General features: G+C 41.3%; 1 protein-coding gene across 2 annotated transcripts in view; it reads right to left on the bottom strand.

The window, feature by feature from the left end:
* Window positions 1-17,875, bottom strand: part of USP10 (ubiquitin specific peptidase 10) — an 864,697-nt gene that overhangs the window by 82,660 nt on the left and 764,162 nt on the right. For both annotated transcript variants that reach the window (XM_044082060.1, XM_044082061.1), the window contains one exon: window positions 11,436-11,580. In XM_044082060.1, coding sequence (XP_043937995.1) covers window positions 11,436-11,580 — 145 coding nt within the window. The remainder of the gene's footprint in view (window positions 1-11,435; window positions 11,581-17,875) is intronic.

Below are 17,875 nucleotides of genomic sequence, written 5' to 3'. Positions count from 1 at the left end.
CTGCACTTCCTCTTGTACTGGCTTTTTAACACCGTTTCCTTGCTGTCTTGCCCTGGTTAAGCTGGCTAGCACTTTGTGGGACTACTACTATATCTATAAGCTGGGAAATGACAACAGCTACTTGACAGACAGTATACTCTTTCCTTACTCTTCCTATATTTCGGGATGGGGTACAAAGAGAAGCTCCTTACGAAACAGGGCATTTAAGCATTCGTTTTACATAGTCTAGCATGTACTGTGAAGTCAGGTACGTTCCCTTTCAGGTCCTTGTTGTCATTCTCCTCAGACCGCTCCTTTAGGTGGTTCAAGACAGGTTCCTGACATGACCCTAAAGGCCAGAGTAATACAGGTGTATCCCCCCCCCCAAAAAAAAAATCTGTCTAGGGTCTTGTTCGCTCGTCACTGGGAGAAATGTTCTTAGTAGTAGCCAGAGCAGTTCCCATGCGGGAATCCACAGACAAAGGGTTGAACATTCTTCATGAAAGTCAGAACCATATAAAAATGGTCAGGTTTCCTAGCAACAGACCGGGGTTGCGATTCTGGATTCAATGATGCATTAGCAAAAACCATATCCTATAGCTCCTATAAATGGAGACATGGATAAGGGCTTGAGTTGAGGTGCGGCTAGAAGCTCCCTGCACCTTGTCTGGCCATCAAAAAAATTATTTAGCCTCCTATTTGAATTTCTCACTTTTTCTATTAAGAGACAACCCCAAATGAGACATTCTCTGTGGGAAGATGTATACACAGAAAAAAAGCTCAAGGTTTTCATAAATTCCCTGACAAAAATCTGATGTCCTAGAACACTCTACTTCATTCACCCTCTCCCTTCCTTCTCTCAAATTCCAGATAACAAATTCTTGCCTGCCTCTAGTACCTAGTAACTCCTGACCCTACTCCATCTAACTACCTATCCTCATTCCAACTGAAAAAAAAAAAAAAAAAATTTTGATGATATTTCCTTTGATTGAAAAACTTTTGATCAGTCTGTTTACCTCTGTAATGAACCTGCAATCTATGTGTGTATATTAAGCTTAGTTTGTTTACTATGTGTGTATATTAATCTTTGTGCAACATGCATTTAGGAGCTTTTAGGAGTATATTAAGCATAGTTTGTTTACCTCTGTAATCTACATGCAATCTATGTGTGTATATTAATCTTTGTGTAATATGTATTTAGGAGCTTTTCTCCCCAGGACTCAACTGAAAACGGGTTCATTAGGCCCAATGGACTATCCTGGTTAAACAACTGCAAATAAATAAATAAAATAAATAAATAAACAGCATTCATAGTCAAGTATCAGACAAATGCCTTCAAATACACTGATGGAATAATCACACTTTAACAGGACTTGCACAGCGTGTTTTGTCTACTAAGAAAAACCCAAAGAACACAGGGACAAAATAGGTAATGTTCTGGGCCAACCTGCAAAACTCCTTTAGGAAGCCTGGGATGGGGAATGGGAAAAAGGGCCCACCTTGGAAGATGTGGGTCATGGGCAGACTTCTGAAAGCTTGATCCAAGTACATCACATCCTCCTAGGCTAACAAGGGGATGCTGCCTTTACCCTCATTAATTAAAACAGAAATTCAAGACCAGAGATCAGTAGAGAGGCCTCCAGACCAATAGACAACTGTGTAGTCAGCAGAGGAAGGTGTGCCTACATTTAAGAAGGTGGACTCCAGAACAAGGGTTAGCCCAGGGGCCTCAGTAGAACCAGATATTGGATTCAGGATCTGCAAAAGTGCCTCACTGAAACCAACACACTTATTAGCCCTGGGGAGCTTCTGACTCAAAATGTCACTGGTCTATTATTTTCAAATGGATGCTTTGTTGACTACTACGTGTGTGTGTGTGTATATATATATATATATATATATATATATATATATATATATATATATATATATGTACACACACACATACACGTAGTAGTCAAAGCATCCACTTGAAATTTATATTTTGGGTGGAACATCCACAGTAGACCTGGACGATGCCAAGGCAGTCTGAGAACTGAGGCAGCACAATTTCTGAAATGCACAATCTTGCATGACTACTACTAATAGCTCGACTGCCCTCTGGTTAAACCTGGCACGATAAAGACAGTGAAGTACATTATACTCTGGCCCCAAACAAAACATACATGTTCTGCAAAAATGTTAATGGGGACCCGTTTCCCACAATCAGCAAAAATTAACCTTATTTCCAGAATGCGACATCTCACCTTGAAGCCCTGAAGCTACAAAAGACTAGCCTACAGAAAAATACAGCATAATACACTCTCCACAAAGCAGCATCTACCTGAACCAAGTCTGGCAGAACTGCCAAACTGATAACAGGTTCAATCTTGAGTAATCTGCAGCAAAAAAATAACTGAAGATGTCAGGGGTCAATGACCCTCTTACAATACCAACCTGACATCTAGGTGGGAGGGTGTCGTCCTGGCCAGGTGAAAGAAACTGAAACACCCTGGAAGATGAGTCAACCATTGGACTTCCATGCCAAGCGTCGTAACCGCAACAGTGACTTATACAATAAACATTAGGAGGCTTTACCATGCCATAACCTCACCACATTTAACCTGGCACGCATCTCAAGTCCAACAGCAGCAGTCATATTCAACTATCTGTCAAAAACATTAACGTACAATTATGAAAAGTACAGTTGTGTACTCTTACCATAAATGTAGATGTTCGAGTGTATTCATTGTTGCAGTCATCACACTTGGGTTATCTGCCTGCAGGTAGCCCTCAGTCGGCCTGAATACCAGTCTCTTAGTACTTCTGCGTTGGATGCTGTCACTTCTTCCATGACTTCAGGTCGTCAGGGGTATAAAACAGGCAGCCTACGCCATTACATCAGTTTTTCTTGCCCCAAATGTCAGACGCCCCCAAATAGGGAGCTAGTATATGGTGGGGACCACCACCAGTAAAAAGTAAATACCAATGCCATTAGGAATAGCTACAGAGAGGAGAGGTAGATAGAGAAAGCCAGGGGGCTGGAGGGAGGGAAATCAGGACTGCAATAGTGAATACACTCGAACATCTACATTTATGTTAAGTGTACACAACTGTACTATGTTCTTCGTGTTTCACTGTTGCAGTCATCACACTTGGGTTGATTCCCAAAGCTGAGGAAGGGTGGAAGCAGTCAAGAAGTGTTAGGGCTGGCTAGTAGGCCTTGCCAAGACTGCTGTAGCAAATCCAGCCCTGGATTTGGAAAAGATAGGCAAGTGGTAATGCTTGGTGAATGTGTACACAACTCCAGGTTGCAACTTCCAGAATGCCCCTGGTAGGGACTCCCCTGAGAAAAGCTGTAGAGATAGAAGTAGCCCTAGTTGAATATGTTCCGACCCCCTGAGGGGTTGGGTTTTCCATGGTGCTTGTAGCAGAAATGGATGCAGTGTGCGATCCATTTGGAAATGGTTTGTTTTGAAATGGCCTTAACATCTGTCCCTGTAGCAAAGCTGACTAGCAGCTGGTCAGATTTTCTGAAAGGCTTAGTCCTATCAAGGTAGAACCTGAGCCGTCTGTGCACGTCCAAAAAGTGCAGGATCCTTTCCCCTTTATTCTGAGGGTTAGGGAAGAAGGTTGGTAAATGGATGGATTGGTTTAGAGCCACACTGGACACCACCTTAGGCATAAAGGACGGGTTAGTCCTGAGGGAAACCCTGTCAGCATGGAAAAGAAGGGTTCCACAGCCATTAGTGCCTGTAACTCAGACACTCTTCTAGCTGAAGTTATGGCTAAAAGCAAGGCTGTTTTCCGAGAGAGGAATTTTAACTCTGCTGAAGCAGCAGGTTCAAAAGGGGGAAGTGTGAGCTTTTCCAGTACAAAGTTAAGGTCCCAGGCAGGGGTGGATGCTCTCCTTGGGGGCCTAAGTTGTTAGCCCCTCTCAGGAACTGTTTGATAAGAGGGTGAGAAAATAGAGGTGGCTCAGTATTACAATGAGCCGAGATGGCAGAGGCATGGATCTTAATGATGGAGAAGGATAGGCCTCTGTGGAGAAGCTCTGCTAGGTAATCCAGGATTAGAGGTAAGGAGGGCACTGCTGTGTCCTTTGGCAAGGAGGGCATTGCTACGTCCTTTCCTTTAGAGTGAATCTAAGAACAATATCTTTTCCACTTTTCAGCACAGGAATTCCTAGTACTAGACCTTCTGGCTTCAAGAATGACATCCAGCACCTGTTTGCTGGGGGTTGCTGGTGGGGTACTCAAGGGATAAGCCAGGCTGCACAGTTTAGGGTTTGCAATTGTGGATGCAAAATCTGTCCATCCTGCTGAGACAGCAGGGTAGGAGTCAGGTGTAGGTGCCAGGGTGGCACCGTTGTCAGGCTGCACAGGAGTGGGTACCAGTGATGGCATGGCCAGTCTGGGGCAATCAGAATTACCATTGGCCTGTCTTGTTTTATCTTGAGTAGTACTCTTGAGAGAGGAGGCAGAGGGGGAAAGGCATAGATTGAGAGGTTTTCCCATTGAAAGGGTAGGGCATCCACCTAACAGGCCCTGCTGTGCGGGTTCCTGGTGCAGTATTTGCTTAACTGCTGGTTCTCGTGGGAGGCAAAGAGATCCACCTCTGGATCAGAAGGTTGAAGGTGCTGGGCTCCAATTTCCACTCGTGTGGATCTAGGAGATTTCTGCTTAAGTCATCTGCCAGTGAATTTTGTTTGCCTGGCAGGAATTGAGCTTGCAGATTCACTTGGTTGCTCAAGGCTGTGTTCCACAGGGCCATGGCTAACTTGCAGAGTGGGTAAGACTGGGTTCCCCCCTACTTGTTTATGTACCACATAACTGTGGTGTTGTCTGTTTTTATCAGCAGTTGTCCTGGAAGGATTAGGTATCTGAAAGCCATCAGAGCATTCTGTACTGCTAGTATCTGTTTTTGATTGATGTGCAGGAGAATCTGCCTTGGGCTCCAGTGGCCCTGAATGCATTTGCCTGCCATGTGAGCCGCCCATGCATAGTCTGATGCATCTATTGTCAGGGTTTGGGCAGCGTGGGGTTGAGTGAAATGCAGTCCCTTGTTGTGGTTGCATGCTTCTGCCCACCAAAGGAACTCTGCCCTCAGACAAGGTATGATAGGAATGACTGTTTCCAGGTCCTGAGAATGTTGGCACCAAAGACTTTTTTTTTTTTTTTTAAGTACCACTGAAGTTTCCTCATATGCAGTCTTGCATATGGAATTAGCAGAATACATGAGGCCATGAACCCTAGGGCTTGCAGTATTTTTTTTGCAGATAGCTGGGTTCTGGTGGCCATTTGTTTGAAGTAGTCTATCAGATAGATCTGTTTTTCTGAAGTGAGAAATGCCATCTGGGAAGTTGTGTCCAAGCTTGCTCCCAGGAATACAATCTTTTGACAGGGTACCAGTTGAGATTTCTTTCCGTTGATGGTGTACTCCAATGAAGTGAGAAGGTTTTTTTTTACAAATGCCAGGTGCTGAAGCAGCAATTCCTGTCCGCCTGAATTAAGCAGTCATCCAAGTATGGGTAAATTTGGATATTTCTCCGTCTGCAGTATGCAATGACTGGAGCCAGGCATTTTGTGAATACTCTGGGTGCAGTAGATAAGCCAAAGGGAAGTGCAGAGAACTGATAGTGCATATATTCCTCCCTGTTTTGGGGGTGGAGGTACTCCATTGCTTAGATCTCTGCATACCCTGAGAGTGTAGCCTGGGTGGCCCATTTCCCCTGGGTCTAGTCTGGGAAAGCTTGGAAAAGACCAGTGTTTTGAAGGTCTATGCCTACTGAATCTAGGTGGTTGCACTTGTAAGAATTCTTTAACAGTTTGCATAGATTTAGCTTTTTCCTCCATCTTTTTAAGAACTTCTTTTGCTTTGGTGCCAAACAGTACTTATTTAAAGGAGCATCTAGTAATTTGTATTTGACATGATCTGGCAAGGTTTGCTCCTTCAGCTAAGCATGCCTTCTCAGTACAGACCCAGTGACTGCAGCCCTGCAAGATGCTTCTAGGGCATCAAAGCCACACTGCAAATTATGCTTATTAACTTGGTTTGCAGAATGCATTAGCTCTTGTTAATCTTTATTTTCTGCACAATCTGGAAATAACATTTTTTTGTTTAATTAGTTCCATAATATGTTGCTGGTACTTCAGCATGTGAAACTGGCAATTCTATGCCCCGATAGCAAGGGTTGCAGAGGTATATACCTTCTTACCCCATCTGTCTAAAGCTCTGGAATCCCTGTCCGAAGGGGTAGGATTTTTAGCTGTAGTAGCCTTAATACCTTTAGGTCCCTCGGAAATGACCTCTGAATCAGCAGTAGGATTCTTGAAAAGAAACATGTGGGAATCAGGTACTCTTTTAGTGCCTGTCAGGTTTCCTAGGGGCGGTGTGTAAAGTATCTGAAGTAAGGCTGGATTCCATAAAAACATCTACAACATCCAGGACAGGGGGTATAGCTAGAGGCCTGTGCTAAGACAACTCTAAAAATTCTCTGAGTCTCTTTTTGGACTGAGGGTAGTCTTGGCATTCCCAGTGGAAATGCTCTCAAAGTATGCAAAGTTTCTCCAAAAGAAAAATCTTCTGGAGGGGGGAGGCAGAAGGAATGGATTCATCTGCATCTGAATCCTCATAGGCTGATAAGGGCATGTCCTGATAATCAGAAGGGTCAGAGTCATCGGACTCCTGGTCTGTAGAATCAGAATGTAACAATTCTTTGTCTCTTAGCAGGGGAAGGCTGGTTTCCCCTAATTAGCGTAACAAGGTCTTCAGCCATTCTAAGCATTTGTTTTGGTGGCATGGGAGCTTGAGCATGCGCGTTAGTCATCTGTTTTCTAGGCGTAGTGCATACTCTGGGCCTAAGAAACTCAGTAGTTTTGGCTAAAAAAGAAGTCAATTTGATTCGAACATCGGTAGGATGGAACACACCCTCAGAAGCCAGTGCCTGCACAGCGGCTCCGGACCCAACCAAGGTAGAGACATCCACCGTTTCCATAGTCGAAGAAGCATCTCTTGGCATACCAGACTCCAAATGGGTCTCAGCAGAGGCCTGCGAATCCACAGAAGCGGGTATTAGGGGCTGCAAAGGTGCCTCACTGAGTACCGGTAGACTGGCGACTAGCTTAATGGAAGCGTCGTCGGCAGTTTTGGACCTATGCGGTCTGTCTTTATCTTTACATTTTTTTTTCGGAAGACAGATAGTCGGATGGCTTATTGAAGCCATTTCAGAATACAGAAAACAAGAGCGAAAGAAATTAGCGACAAAGATAGCCCGATGATGAATGGTTCAGGCATTAAACAAGTTACAAAACAGACAATGAGGGACATCATGGTCGGGGCCTAAACAGGTGACACAGTAAGAATGAAAATCTATGGGACGTATTTGGTTTCCACAGGCAAGACAACTGTTAACTTTTTCTGACATCGGTTAGAGCAAGAAAAAAGGATCCCCAACGGGGTACTTCGCTTTAGAAAACTTCAGGATTATCAACTTGAAAACGAAAATTTCAGGTAGCGGCTGACCGGCACTTGCGAAATGCTTTTGCTTCGGGCTCCTCCTCGGCAAGAAAGACTAATGTAATGGTGATGGCTGCTATAATGGAAGAAGCGACAGCATCCGACGCAGAAATACTAAGACTCTGGTATTCAGGCCGACTGAGGGCTACCTGCAGGCAGATAACCCAAGTGTGATGACTGCAATAGTGAAACATGAAAAACATCCATCAATCTTAAACAGGACTTGCATAGTGGACTTGTCTACTAAGAAAAATTCTAGAACAGTTTGAGACACACACACACGTAGGAAACAAAGGCAAGAAAATGGACATGACAGTAGGACTCCTGTACTACAAATACTACAATGAGTGCAAATTACGCCGCAGTACTTACTAAATGTACAGGTGTGGAGGTGGTATGCCACAAGCATAATACATGCCTCACATTATTATAACTCATATTATATATCTTATATTACCCTTCAGTTATGATACTGCATGCATCACAAGAGACCAGTTACCTAGTCAAATGTCCTTGCTAGACACCCCCGGTCCAGGGTCACTCCTGTGGACAGAGTACAGCTTGCTGATCTCGTAAGCAGTCTGCTTTGTAAACAACACCTTTTTCTTCCTGTTTCAAAGCTAGCAAGCACACGCTTATACCCACAGTCTTAACCTCACTAGCCCAAGCACCTGACACTGACTGATGGAAACATGATTCTGCCAGCCTTTCATAATTCAAATCAAGTGTCAAAACAAAATCAAACACTCAATGAAACAATTCCTCAAGCCTGTCACACTGAAAATCAAGTGTCAAAACACAAAAGAACATGATATTCTGGGGAAAGAAAGCCTATCACAACATCCATGCTACACACAATTCATCTATATCTTACTAACCACTGACATTAGTCCAGGCTAATAAGTTAATTTCCTCACTGCATTAACATTCTTCAAAACTGTCATGTCAAACGTACATATTCATATATAGTTTAGTAGATATTACATAGTGTAGGTACAGACTTTTTTTAGATTACGTGTCTACAATGTTGTAGTTATTACTGCTATATTATGTCCTAGTTAACATTTGATTATTTTGCTCATTTTAAAAATTACAATAAAATGTATTTACAAAACAAGAGAAAACAGTATTGGAAAAGGATGGACTTGGATAAGTCACAATGCCTGCATTTCCTCTTGTAGTGTTTTTATTTTTTTTCCACACTTTTCCTGATGTCTTCCCTGAGTAAACTGGCTAGAACTTTTTGGAATTATTTCTACTATATCTATAAGCTGAGAAAAGAAAAAGATGTTTAACAGACAGTATAGTCTTGTCTTTCTCCTGGTATGCAACTATCAGGATCATCGGCATTCCCTATGCTGTGGGTGAAGACAGATCCTCTGAGGAAGAAAAAGAGTAGAAGATGCTTGTTCGACACCAACTACAGGTCGAACGGCGGCTTTACGAGAGGTTTGATAAGGCCAACTGCCTGTACAATAATGCACTTAATGCTACCAGCATTTCTTGCTTCAACGGCCAACTTAAGTACGATTCCTCTAACGTCGCTTTGTTTTAGCACAAAACTTGTAAGCAAATGGTTAACAACCACAAAACAGTGGGACTTTATACGCAATGGAAGCATCTGCATTCCCTGATAAAATTATAAGGTTGATTAGGAGGATATATGAAGGATCGGATGCGAAAATTAAAGTGGGTGGGGTCCTCTCTGATAATCTCTGCTTGAGCAGAGAAAACAGACAGGGGTGCCTTCTTTCTCCACTGTTATCTGCAATATATTTAGAACCACCTGTCAAAGAAAATAAGGGACTCAAATTCATGGATACAAGCAGTATGGTAGTAAAAAGCTGGCTCTATTTTCAGATTACATTTTATACCCAACAAAGCCAGAGAGGGACATTACAGTGCTGTGGAACATACTGATAAAGTTTCAAATTAATGAAGCTAAAACAAAAGCAATAGCTGTAAATTATGTACCTACATATGAATTGGTTCAGCAATATCCATACTTATGGGGACATGACAAAATGAAGTATTTAGGATTACGGATTAAAAATGAAACTGGTGTGGCAGCTAAGGATACGTGAAAAGCAACTAAACAAAAGATAATACAAAAACTAAGAAAAGTGAAGCCCTGTTATATGAATATTGATGGTAAGAGACAAGCAGTTAAAATGTTTTTAATGTCTTTAGTCTTATACACAGGTCAGGCAGAGAAGTTGTGGAAAGCAGTTAATAAAGAGCTGAAGGGACTTTATCTTGAAGGGGAAGATGGCAAGAGTCAAGTGGGATAAGCGTATTTTTCCAATACAACAAGGAGGATTGGGATTAGCAGAGTTGGGTATTTCAGAGCTACACAGTTAAGGTTCCTACACACAGCACAACCAGAAAAATTATAATTCAAAGTGGAAACAGATGATGAAGAAACAGGAGGGAAGCTTAAGTAACAGGGACTTTGGATGCAGACCTTTAAGGAAAACAACAATTATCGTACATATTATTATATTCACATAGTACCAGAAGGTATTCTAAGAACTAAGCCAACATGGGAATTGAGAAAGATTCTGCTGATAGGGATGACTGCAATTAGGGATACAGACCATAGGCAGGAGGTGGCTAAAATATATTGGGAAAAACTGGAAAAGGAACCAAGGTATTGGGAGCTAATAACTAGATGGGGAAAGGTAAGAAAATTGGGAGAAACAGGAATGTATTTGGACTGCAGGTTAGAGTGCCTTCCCTACCAAGGATTGTTATCAGAGTAGAGGCAAAGAGAAAGAAATGGCAGGGGGGGGGTCCAAAATGAAAGACCAGCACTGGTAGAGTTTTAGTCGAATCTAAAGGAGAAGTTGCCATTAAGAAAGGAGTAATTTGTAGAGCATATAAAATATTGCATGATAACTACAAGACTCAGAAAAACAATAATAACAATAAGAATGGATTGTACAAATGGTTTCAGTGTTGTTCGAGTTATTTGTCTGAGAAATGCACGGAAGTTAGTGCATGAAAGCGCTCACAATAAATAATTTTTCCAACAACACTTCTGGATTTTTTGGTCTAATGGTTTACCACTGATTTTTTTTGTAGTTTGGTTTGTGTTTTCTTCGTTTTTAACTACAAGACTCAATCAGAGGAGGTTAGGAAGGACTGGGAAGAGAGAGAATGGACAAGCAATTCACAAAGAAACAATGGGGGATATATGTATGGCTCCCAAATATACAATAAAACCTAGAAGATTTAGGATCTTTGCCTGGAAGTGTTTACAATATGTATTTGTATACCCCAAGCAGACTCTAAACAGTTTTTGCTCAGGTAGACAACAAATGCTGGAAGTGTGAGATGGGGAAGAAAGAGGTAACTGGGAACATATTTTCTGGGAGTGTAATGAGTTGGCAGACTTTAAAGATTCCCTGCAGAATGCTCTGTTGGAGATACTGGGTGAGCAAATTGGAGTAACTAGGCAGGTGATTTTTTTGAGCTATGAGGTAAAACCTGAACTAACAAGACACAATAAGGCCTTGCTGAGTATGATTATGACTTCCAAAAGGCAATTCCTAGAAAATGGAAATCCAGGTCAAAACCAACTTTACTAGAAGTAGTGAATATAGTAACAGAGATAAAACAACAAACTGGGATCTTTATCAAATGGTGGGAACAAATTACACAGGAAAACAATGGAAATGTGGGATCAGTACATGCAAATGTAATGGTCTGCTAACGACTGGATACATTAACAGTGATGTATATAATGTTTGCAACTACAGTTGTATCGGCACGGTTTGTAATGTACAGCGTTTGCAACTGATACTGTGTTATGCTTTACTTTCATTTATATAAATACAAGATTGTCTATGTCATACATAAGTTAAGAAAGATGTTTCTTGTTTAAAAAAATTGCAACAAATAAAGGGAGCAAAGAAAACAAAATGACCATAGAACAGTTACTGAGTAATAATAAATACCTTTACTGATTTCTAAGTCAATAGGATATTCAATCGTCTTGGTTAGCTTCTGGCATCCACCAGTTTTCTCAAAGACAAACCTCTTGAGGTGCAGAACAAGAACAGGAGGTAGCTCTTCTAAAGTGACTCGGCGGCTAATCTCAACCTGAAATAAAACAGAAGAGCAAACAGCAGCTTGTAAATACTGCAAAAATACCAGCACAGCATAAGGTAGACATTTAGACAGATTACCACGAAGGCAAAATGCCCAGGTTAAATGTTACATAAACTGACAAAAGCTGAAAACTATTCAGTATCAACAAGGGGGCTTCACATCCCAGATGCTGCAAACTTTGACTTTTTTTAAAGTATTAGTTATATTCTGTTGAAAAATAGGGTCGAGGCCGATGCTGACCACACTTTTCACCTGGACTGTAGCCTATTTTCAGCAAAAGAGTAACTCAAGCAATTTATTTTTTAAAGGACTGAAAATGTCTAAACCTAACAATACCATACCAGAGAAGCAAGATTGCACCATCAGCATCACATAATTAGTGCAAGAAAAAAAAAATCAAATTCTCAATCTTCCACCAAAATTATAAAATTCTAAAGGAAACAGCAGTGCCCATTCCAAGACTGTAGCAAATTCACCTTAACCACAGCAGTCTCTCTAAATAACCTGCAACTTAAATGGACCTCCGAAAAGGGGGCATCTACACTGCATGTCCAACTCTTCTTAACAATTGATTTCAAAGAACCACAACAAACAAAAGGAGACTCTGATTTAAATCTCAAGTTGAGCACTGTCAACTGCCAGAAGCCTCTCAACTGACAATGCAAGCATCTAAGCAGGAATATAAGGACCTTAGCTTTTTGAAAAACAGGACTCAAAACTGCGGAGGAGATGGCATGCAAGGGCAAATGTCTTAACTCATTCACTCTGGAGCAGCTCAGAAAACGCTGCCTGCTTAACTCCACTATAGGAACAACAGTGCAGCCTGAGCTCATTTTCAGAAAATCCATTTGTAATACCATACAAAAAAAGTACAGTTTTGTACCTACCATAAATGTAGATGTTTGAGTGTTCACACTGCTGCAGTCACTACACTTGGTTATCCTGCCGTCAGGCGGTCCCGCAGTCGGCCTGAGTTCCAAAGTCTTGGTCCGGCGTCGGTTGCTGTCACTTCTTTCCCGACGTCAGTGCCAGGGGTATATAAGATGCACCAGACGCCATTCTCTTCAGTTTTTCTTGCCCCAGATGTCAGGTGCCCCCAAGTAGGAAGGCAATACATATTGCTAATCAAAAATATACATATAAAATAAAAACAATAGCTTCAGTTACCAGCAAATACACCCCAAAGGTTGGATAGGATAGAAAGGTATAGATAAGTCCAGCTAGTTCAGAGGGGATGGAGGGAGGGTAACCTGGACTACAGCAGTGTGAACACTCTAACATCTACATTTATGGTAGGTACAAAACTGTACTATGTTCATCGTGTTACACTGCTACAGTCATTACACTTGGGTAGAATCCCAAAGCTGAGGTTGGGTGGCTGGTCTATAAAGAGTTAGGCTTGGCTATGAGGCCCTGCAGAACTGCAGTGGCAAAGCCTGCTCTGGATTTAGAGTAAGAGGCAGGTGGTAATGCTTGGTAAAGGTGTGCACTGAACTCAAGTTGCAGCCTCCAAAATTTCCTTGGTAGGTACTCCTCTGAGAAAAGCTGTTGAAGTGGCTGTTGCCCTGGTGGAATGTGGCCTAATGTTATTTGGGACTGATTTTCCATAGTGTGTGTAGCAGTACCGAATACAGTGTCCTATCCATTTGGATATAGTCTGCTTTGAGATAGCCTTGCCCTGTGATCCTGCAGCATAAGCTACCAAGAGTTGCTCAGTTTTCCTGAAAGCCTTTGTTTTGTCCAAGTAGAAGCGTACCTGTGCATGTCCAAAGAATGCAGAAGTTTCTCCCCTTTATTCTGGGGATTTGGACAAAAAGTTGGCAAATGGATGGTTTGGTTAAGAGCCAAACTAGATACCACCTTTGGCATAAAGGTAGGGTTTGTCCTTAAAGATACCCTGTCCTGATGAAAAATTATAAAAGGTTCCACTGCCATTAATGCCTGTAGCTCTGAGACTCTTTGTGCTGAAGTTACTGCCAGGAGCACAGCTGTTTTCCATGATAAAAATTTTAGATCGGCTGTATTGGCTGGCTCAAAAGGTGGTAAGGTCAGTTTTTCCAAAATGAAGTTGAGGTCCCAAGTTGGTGTTGGTGCTCTCCGGGGCGGCCTTATGTTTTTAGCCCCTCTGAGGTACTGCTTTAGCAAGGGATGAGAGAATAAAGGAGGATCCGTGTTGTAATGTGCTGAAATGGCAGAGGCGTGGATCTTAATTGATGAGAAGGATAAGCCTCTGTCCAGCATCTCAGTTAAGTATTGTAAAATCTGAGGAATGTTTGGAACAAGAGGGTCAAGATTTTGAGCCTGGTTCCAGGCGCAGAATATCTTCCATTTTTCTGAGTAAGCTTTCCTGGTGCTAGGCCTCCTAGCCTCCAAAATGACATCCATAACAGCTTTAGAGAGAGGTGTTGCCTGTTTGACTAATGTATCTGCCATGCAGCCAGGTTTAGGGTTTTGAGCTGACCGTGCAGGATCTGATTGTTTTGTTGAGTCAGAAGGTGTGGAATTTGAGGCAAAATCTATGGTGGGCCTTGAGCCAAGTTCCTTAAGATAGGGTACCAGTGCTGGCATGGCCAGTCTGGAGCAATCAGGATCATCTGTGGTTTTTCTTGTCTGGCTTTTAGAAGTACCTTTGAAAGGAGAAGCAGTGGCAGGAAGGCATAAACTTTTAGGTTCTTCCAGCTGAACAGAAGAGCATCCACTTTCCATGCTTGTTTGTGATAATTCCTTGTGCAGAATTTTTGTAGGTGGCAATTCAGTGGGGAGGCAAAAAGATCTATGTCTGGGCATCCCCATTTTTGCGTTACCATGCTTGAAGATTTGTGGATTCAATTTCCATTCGTGAGGGTCCATGATATTTCTGCTTAGGTCGTCTGCCAGAGTAATTTTCTTTCTGGGCAGGAATTGTGCTTGCAGATGAACTTAATACGTTAGAGCTGTGTTCCACAAGGTCATGGCTTGCCTGCATAGGGGATAAGAATGAGTGCCCCCTTGCTTGTTTATGTACCACATTCCTGTGGTGTTGTCTGTCTTTAGTAATAATTGTCCTGGATGTAGAAGGTCCTTGAAAGCAGTTAGGGCATTTTGAACAGCCAACATCTCTTTTTGATTGATGTGAAGATGCATCTGGTCTGTGGTCCACTTGCCCTGAATGCATTTTCCTGCCATGTGTGCTCCCCAGGCGTAATCTGAAGCATCTGTTGTTAGAGTTTGCCTGGCTGTGGGTTGGGTAAAAGGCTGACCCTTGTTTAGGTGACATGCCTGTGCCCACCATCGAAACTCCTGTTGTAGGCAGGGAATCATTGGTATTACTGTTTCTAAACTGTGAGAGTGTTGAGTCCAAACAAACACTTTTCAGGTACCATTGTAATTTCCTCATATGCAGTCTGGCATATGGTATTAGTAGTATGCAGGATGCCATGAATCCCAGGGCCTGCAGAATTGACTTTCTTGCCAGTAATTGAAAATATTGACTTAGTTGAACTTGTTTGTCTGGCTTGAGGTAAGTCATCTGGGCCGTTGTATTTAAGCTGGCACCCAGGAATATAATCTGTTGCGAGGGCACTAGTTTTGACTTCTTTTCGTTTACTGTGTACCCTAGAGAAATTAGCAACCTTTTTACAAATGCCAGATGCTGTAGAAGAAAGAAAGACTGAAAAAAACAGCGTTGGGTGCATCTTATATACCCCTGGCGCACTGAAGTCAGGGAAGAAGTGACAGCAACCGACGCCGGACCAAGACTTTGGAACTCAGGCCAACTGCGGGACCACCTGACGGTAGGATAACCAAGTGTAATGACTGCAGCAGTGTAACACGATGATCATCAAATATTCATAACTCTAAGAGCTAGACTAAAAATGTAAACGTGAAAGTTGTTCAGCAGACACTGACCTTTCCAACAGTGTAAATGTTGATAGTGCATATCAAAGTCATTATTAAATATTTGGCAAGGAATGTTGATATTGTGCATATTTTTTTACCTTTCTGGAAAAGCAAAGCACAATATCTTGGTAAATGTACCATGTAGACCCATACAATTTGTATGTAATTTGTTAGTATGAATGTCAGCTTTAAAATGACACCTTAACCATTACTGTGTGATGCTTCTTTATGAAGATATTCACAGAAATATGAATATATTTCTCATAATTGACAAATAAACAAAGCATATCTCATCATCTGTAACAGACAGAGCCTACATATCAGTGTAGAAGTTGTGTGCCTCAATGTCAGCTTCGAAATGATGCATCATGTGTGTCACCCCCATGCTCTCTTGCAAAGATGTGGGCATAATAATAAGTATTGAAAATGTATAATTTTTCATAATCATACAAGACTAAACAAACTGTGATATCTGTACATGTGTACAGTGCACAGACACAGTTCTTTTACCATGTTGTAAGGAGTAACATTGTTTTCAAAATGAGGTATTACTTGGCATACTGACATGCTCCCTTGCAAAGCTATTTACCAAAATATGAAAAAAATAATAATTTCCATAACCTAACTGCAAAACAAACTTTGATATCTGCATGTGTACAACATACAGGCACAATTCTTTTACCATGTTGGAACCAGCAATACTGTCTTCAAAATGAGTTATTACTTAGCACATTCAGATCCTCCCTTGCAAAGTTATTTACCAAAATATGAAAAAATCATAACTTCCATAACCTAAGTCCAAAACAAACTGTGATATCTGTACATGTGTACAACATACAGGCACAGTTCTTTTACCATGTTGGAACTATCATTACTGTCTTCAAAATGAGGTATTACTTACCACATTCAGATGCTCCTCTGCAAAGATATTTACCAGAATATGAAAAAAACATAATTTCCATAACCTGAGTCCTAACAAAAGATGTAATATTAAGAAGTAATGCAATATTTTCTTGCAGTAGTTCACAAAAATATGAAACATATAACCACAATGAGGACTTTACTGTGTGTCAAACAAATTGTAAAAATGACAGAAACTGGTGGGGGGATGGCTTGAAATGACTATGTAGACAAAACCCAAATCTGGCTTGTGCATTCATCAATGTGATAATGACTTCTACTTATGTGAACAACAGTGACAGCTGCTGAGACTTTTCCCAGAAAAGTGAGAATGACTCAGTGCTATATTGTAACTGCACTTATTGCTAATGTGATAATGACCGTCCTTTCATTACTGCAAAGGTATGCATGCTCAGACACAGGTGATAATTGCTGCACATAACCTGTTGAGTTGGCATTCATTATATTACCTTGTGCAGCTGTTCTGTAACACAGACTCATTATCATCTGTTAGGAGAAGACCCGAGTTATTCAATGAAAACAGTATAACACTTACATATTACTGAGCCAAACCTCCCACCTAATTTCCACACACGACTGACAAAGCCAGGAGAAATGGCCAAAATATATGGCAGGGGCATGCTGGTAGTAGTCAGCAAGTGATAACCTTTACCTCAGTAATCAGAAAGAGGAATTACAAGCAGAAATGTCTAAGTTATCTGGTCCATCCACGCAAGAATTAGTCCAAACAGTAGTAATTCATGTTATCTCATCTAATCATTCCTCTGGTTAAATGAAGACACAGAAGTAAAAAAGGCAGAAATATTGTACAAAATATCTGGCTGAGCAAAGCCAACAATCAGCAATAAAATACTAAGCCTCTCATACCACCCAGACATTATTCAATAGAGAGAGAGACTAAATCAGGATTTACTTTCAGAATGTTTGGATATATTGATCAGCCCTGTTCCTGTTATCCATCATTCCAACATTTCTACATAACCAGGGCCACTTTTAAAATTTTATTATCATTAACTTGAGATACTGATGGAACAAGAAAGTGACTTACTAAGCATTTTTTGAAGTAAAACAAGTCTATAACCATAATTATTGTCCTTGGGTAATTTATAACCTTTTCTCCAAAAGCCATCAGTTAGCATTGTTACAATCATACTGGAAGACTGGAGTACTGGGATCCCGTTTTCTCTGTTGAATTGTATATCGTAACACAGTAAAGAAGACAGCCCCACAAGCACCAGAATGACACAAACTATGTTGCCCAGAATATGAAAAAAATATTTTTGCAGCATAGTTCACAAAAATATGAAACATATAACCACAATGAGGACTTTACTGTGTGTCAGTGTTCACTTCAGCACTCTGACCATATATGCACAAGCACTTCCCTGATGCACAATGAAGTATTTCCCCAAGGAACCACCATGAGACATTCACCCAAGCAACCCCTTCAGTAAAACATTGAGGTATGCACATTATTTTGTGTGAA

Source organism: Protopterus annectens, chromosome 8.part1 (genome assembly GCF_019279795.1).
Source record: "Protopterus annectens isolate FY-2018-M chromosome 8.part1, PAN1.0, whole genome shotgun sequence".
Classification (NCBI taxonomy): Eukaryota; Metazoa; Chordata; order Ceratodontiformes; family Protopteridae; genus Protopterus; species Protopterus annectens.
Note: the sequence above shows the minus strand (reverse complement) of the source record. Positions and strands in the feature narration are given on the sequence as shown.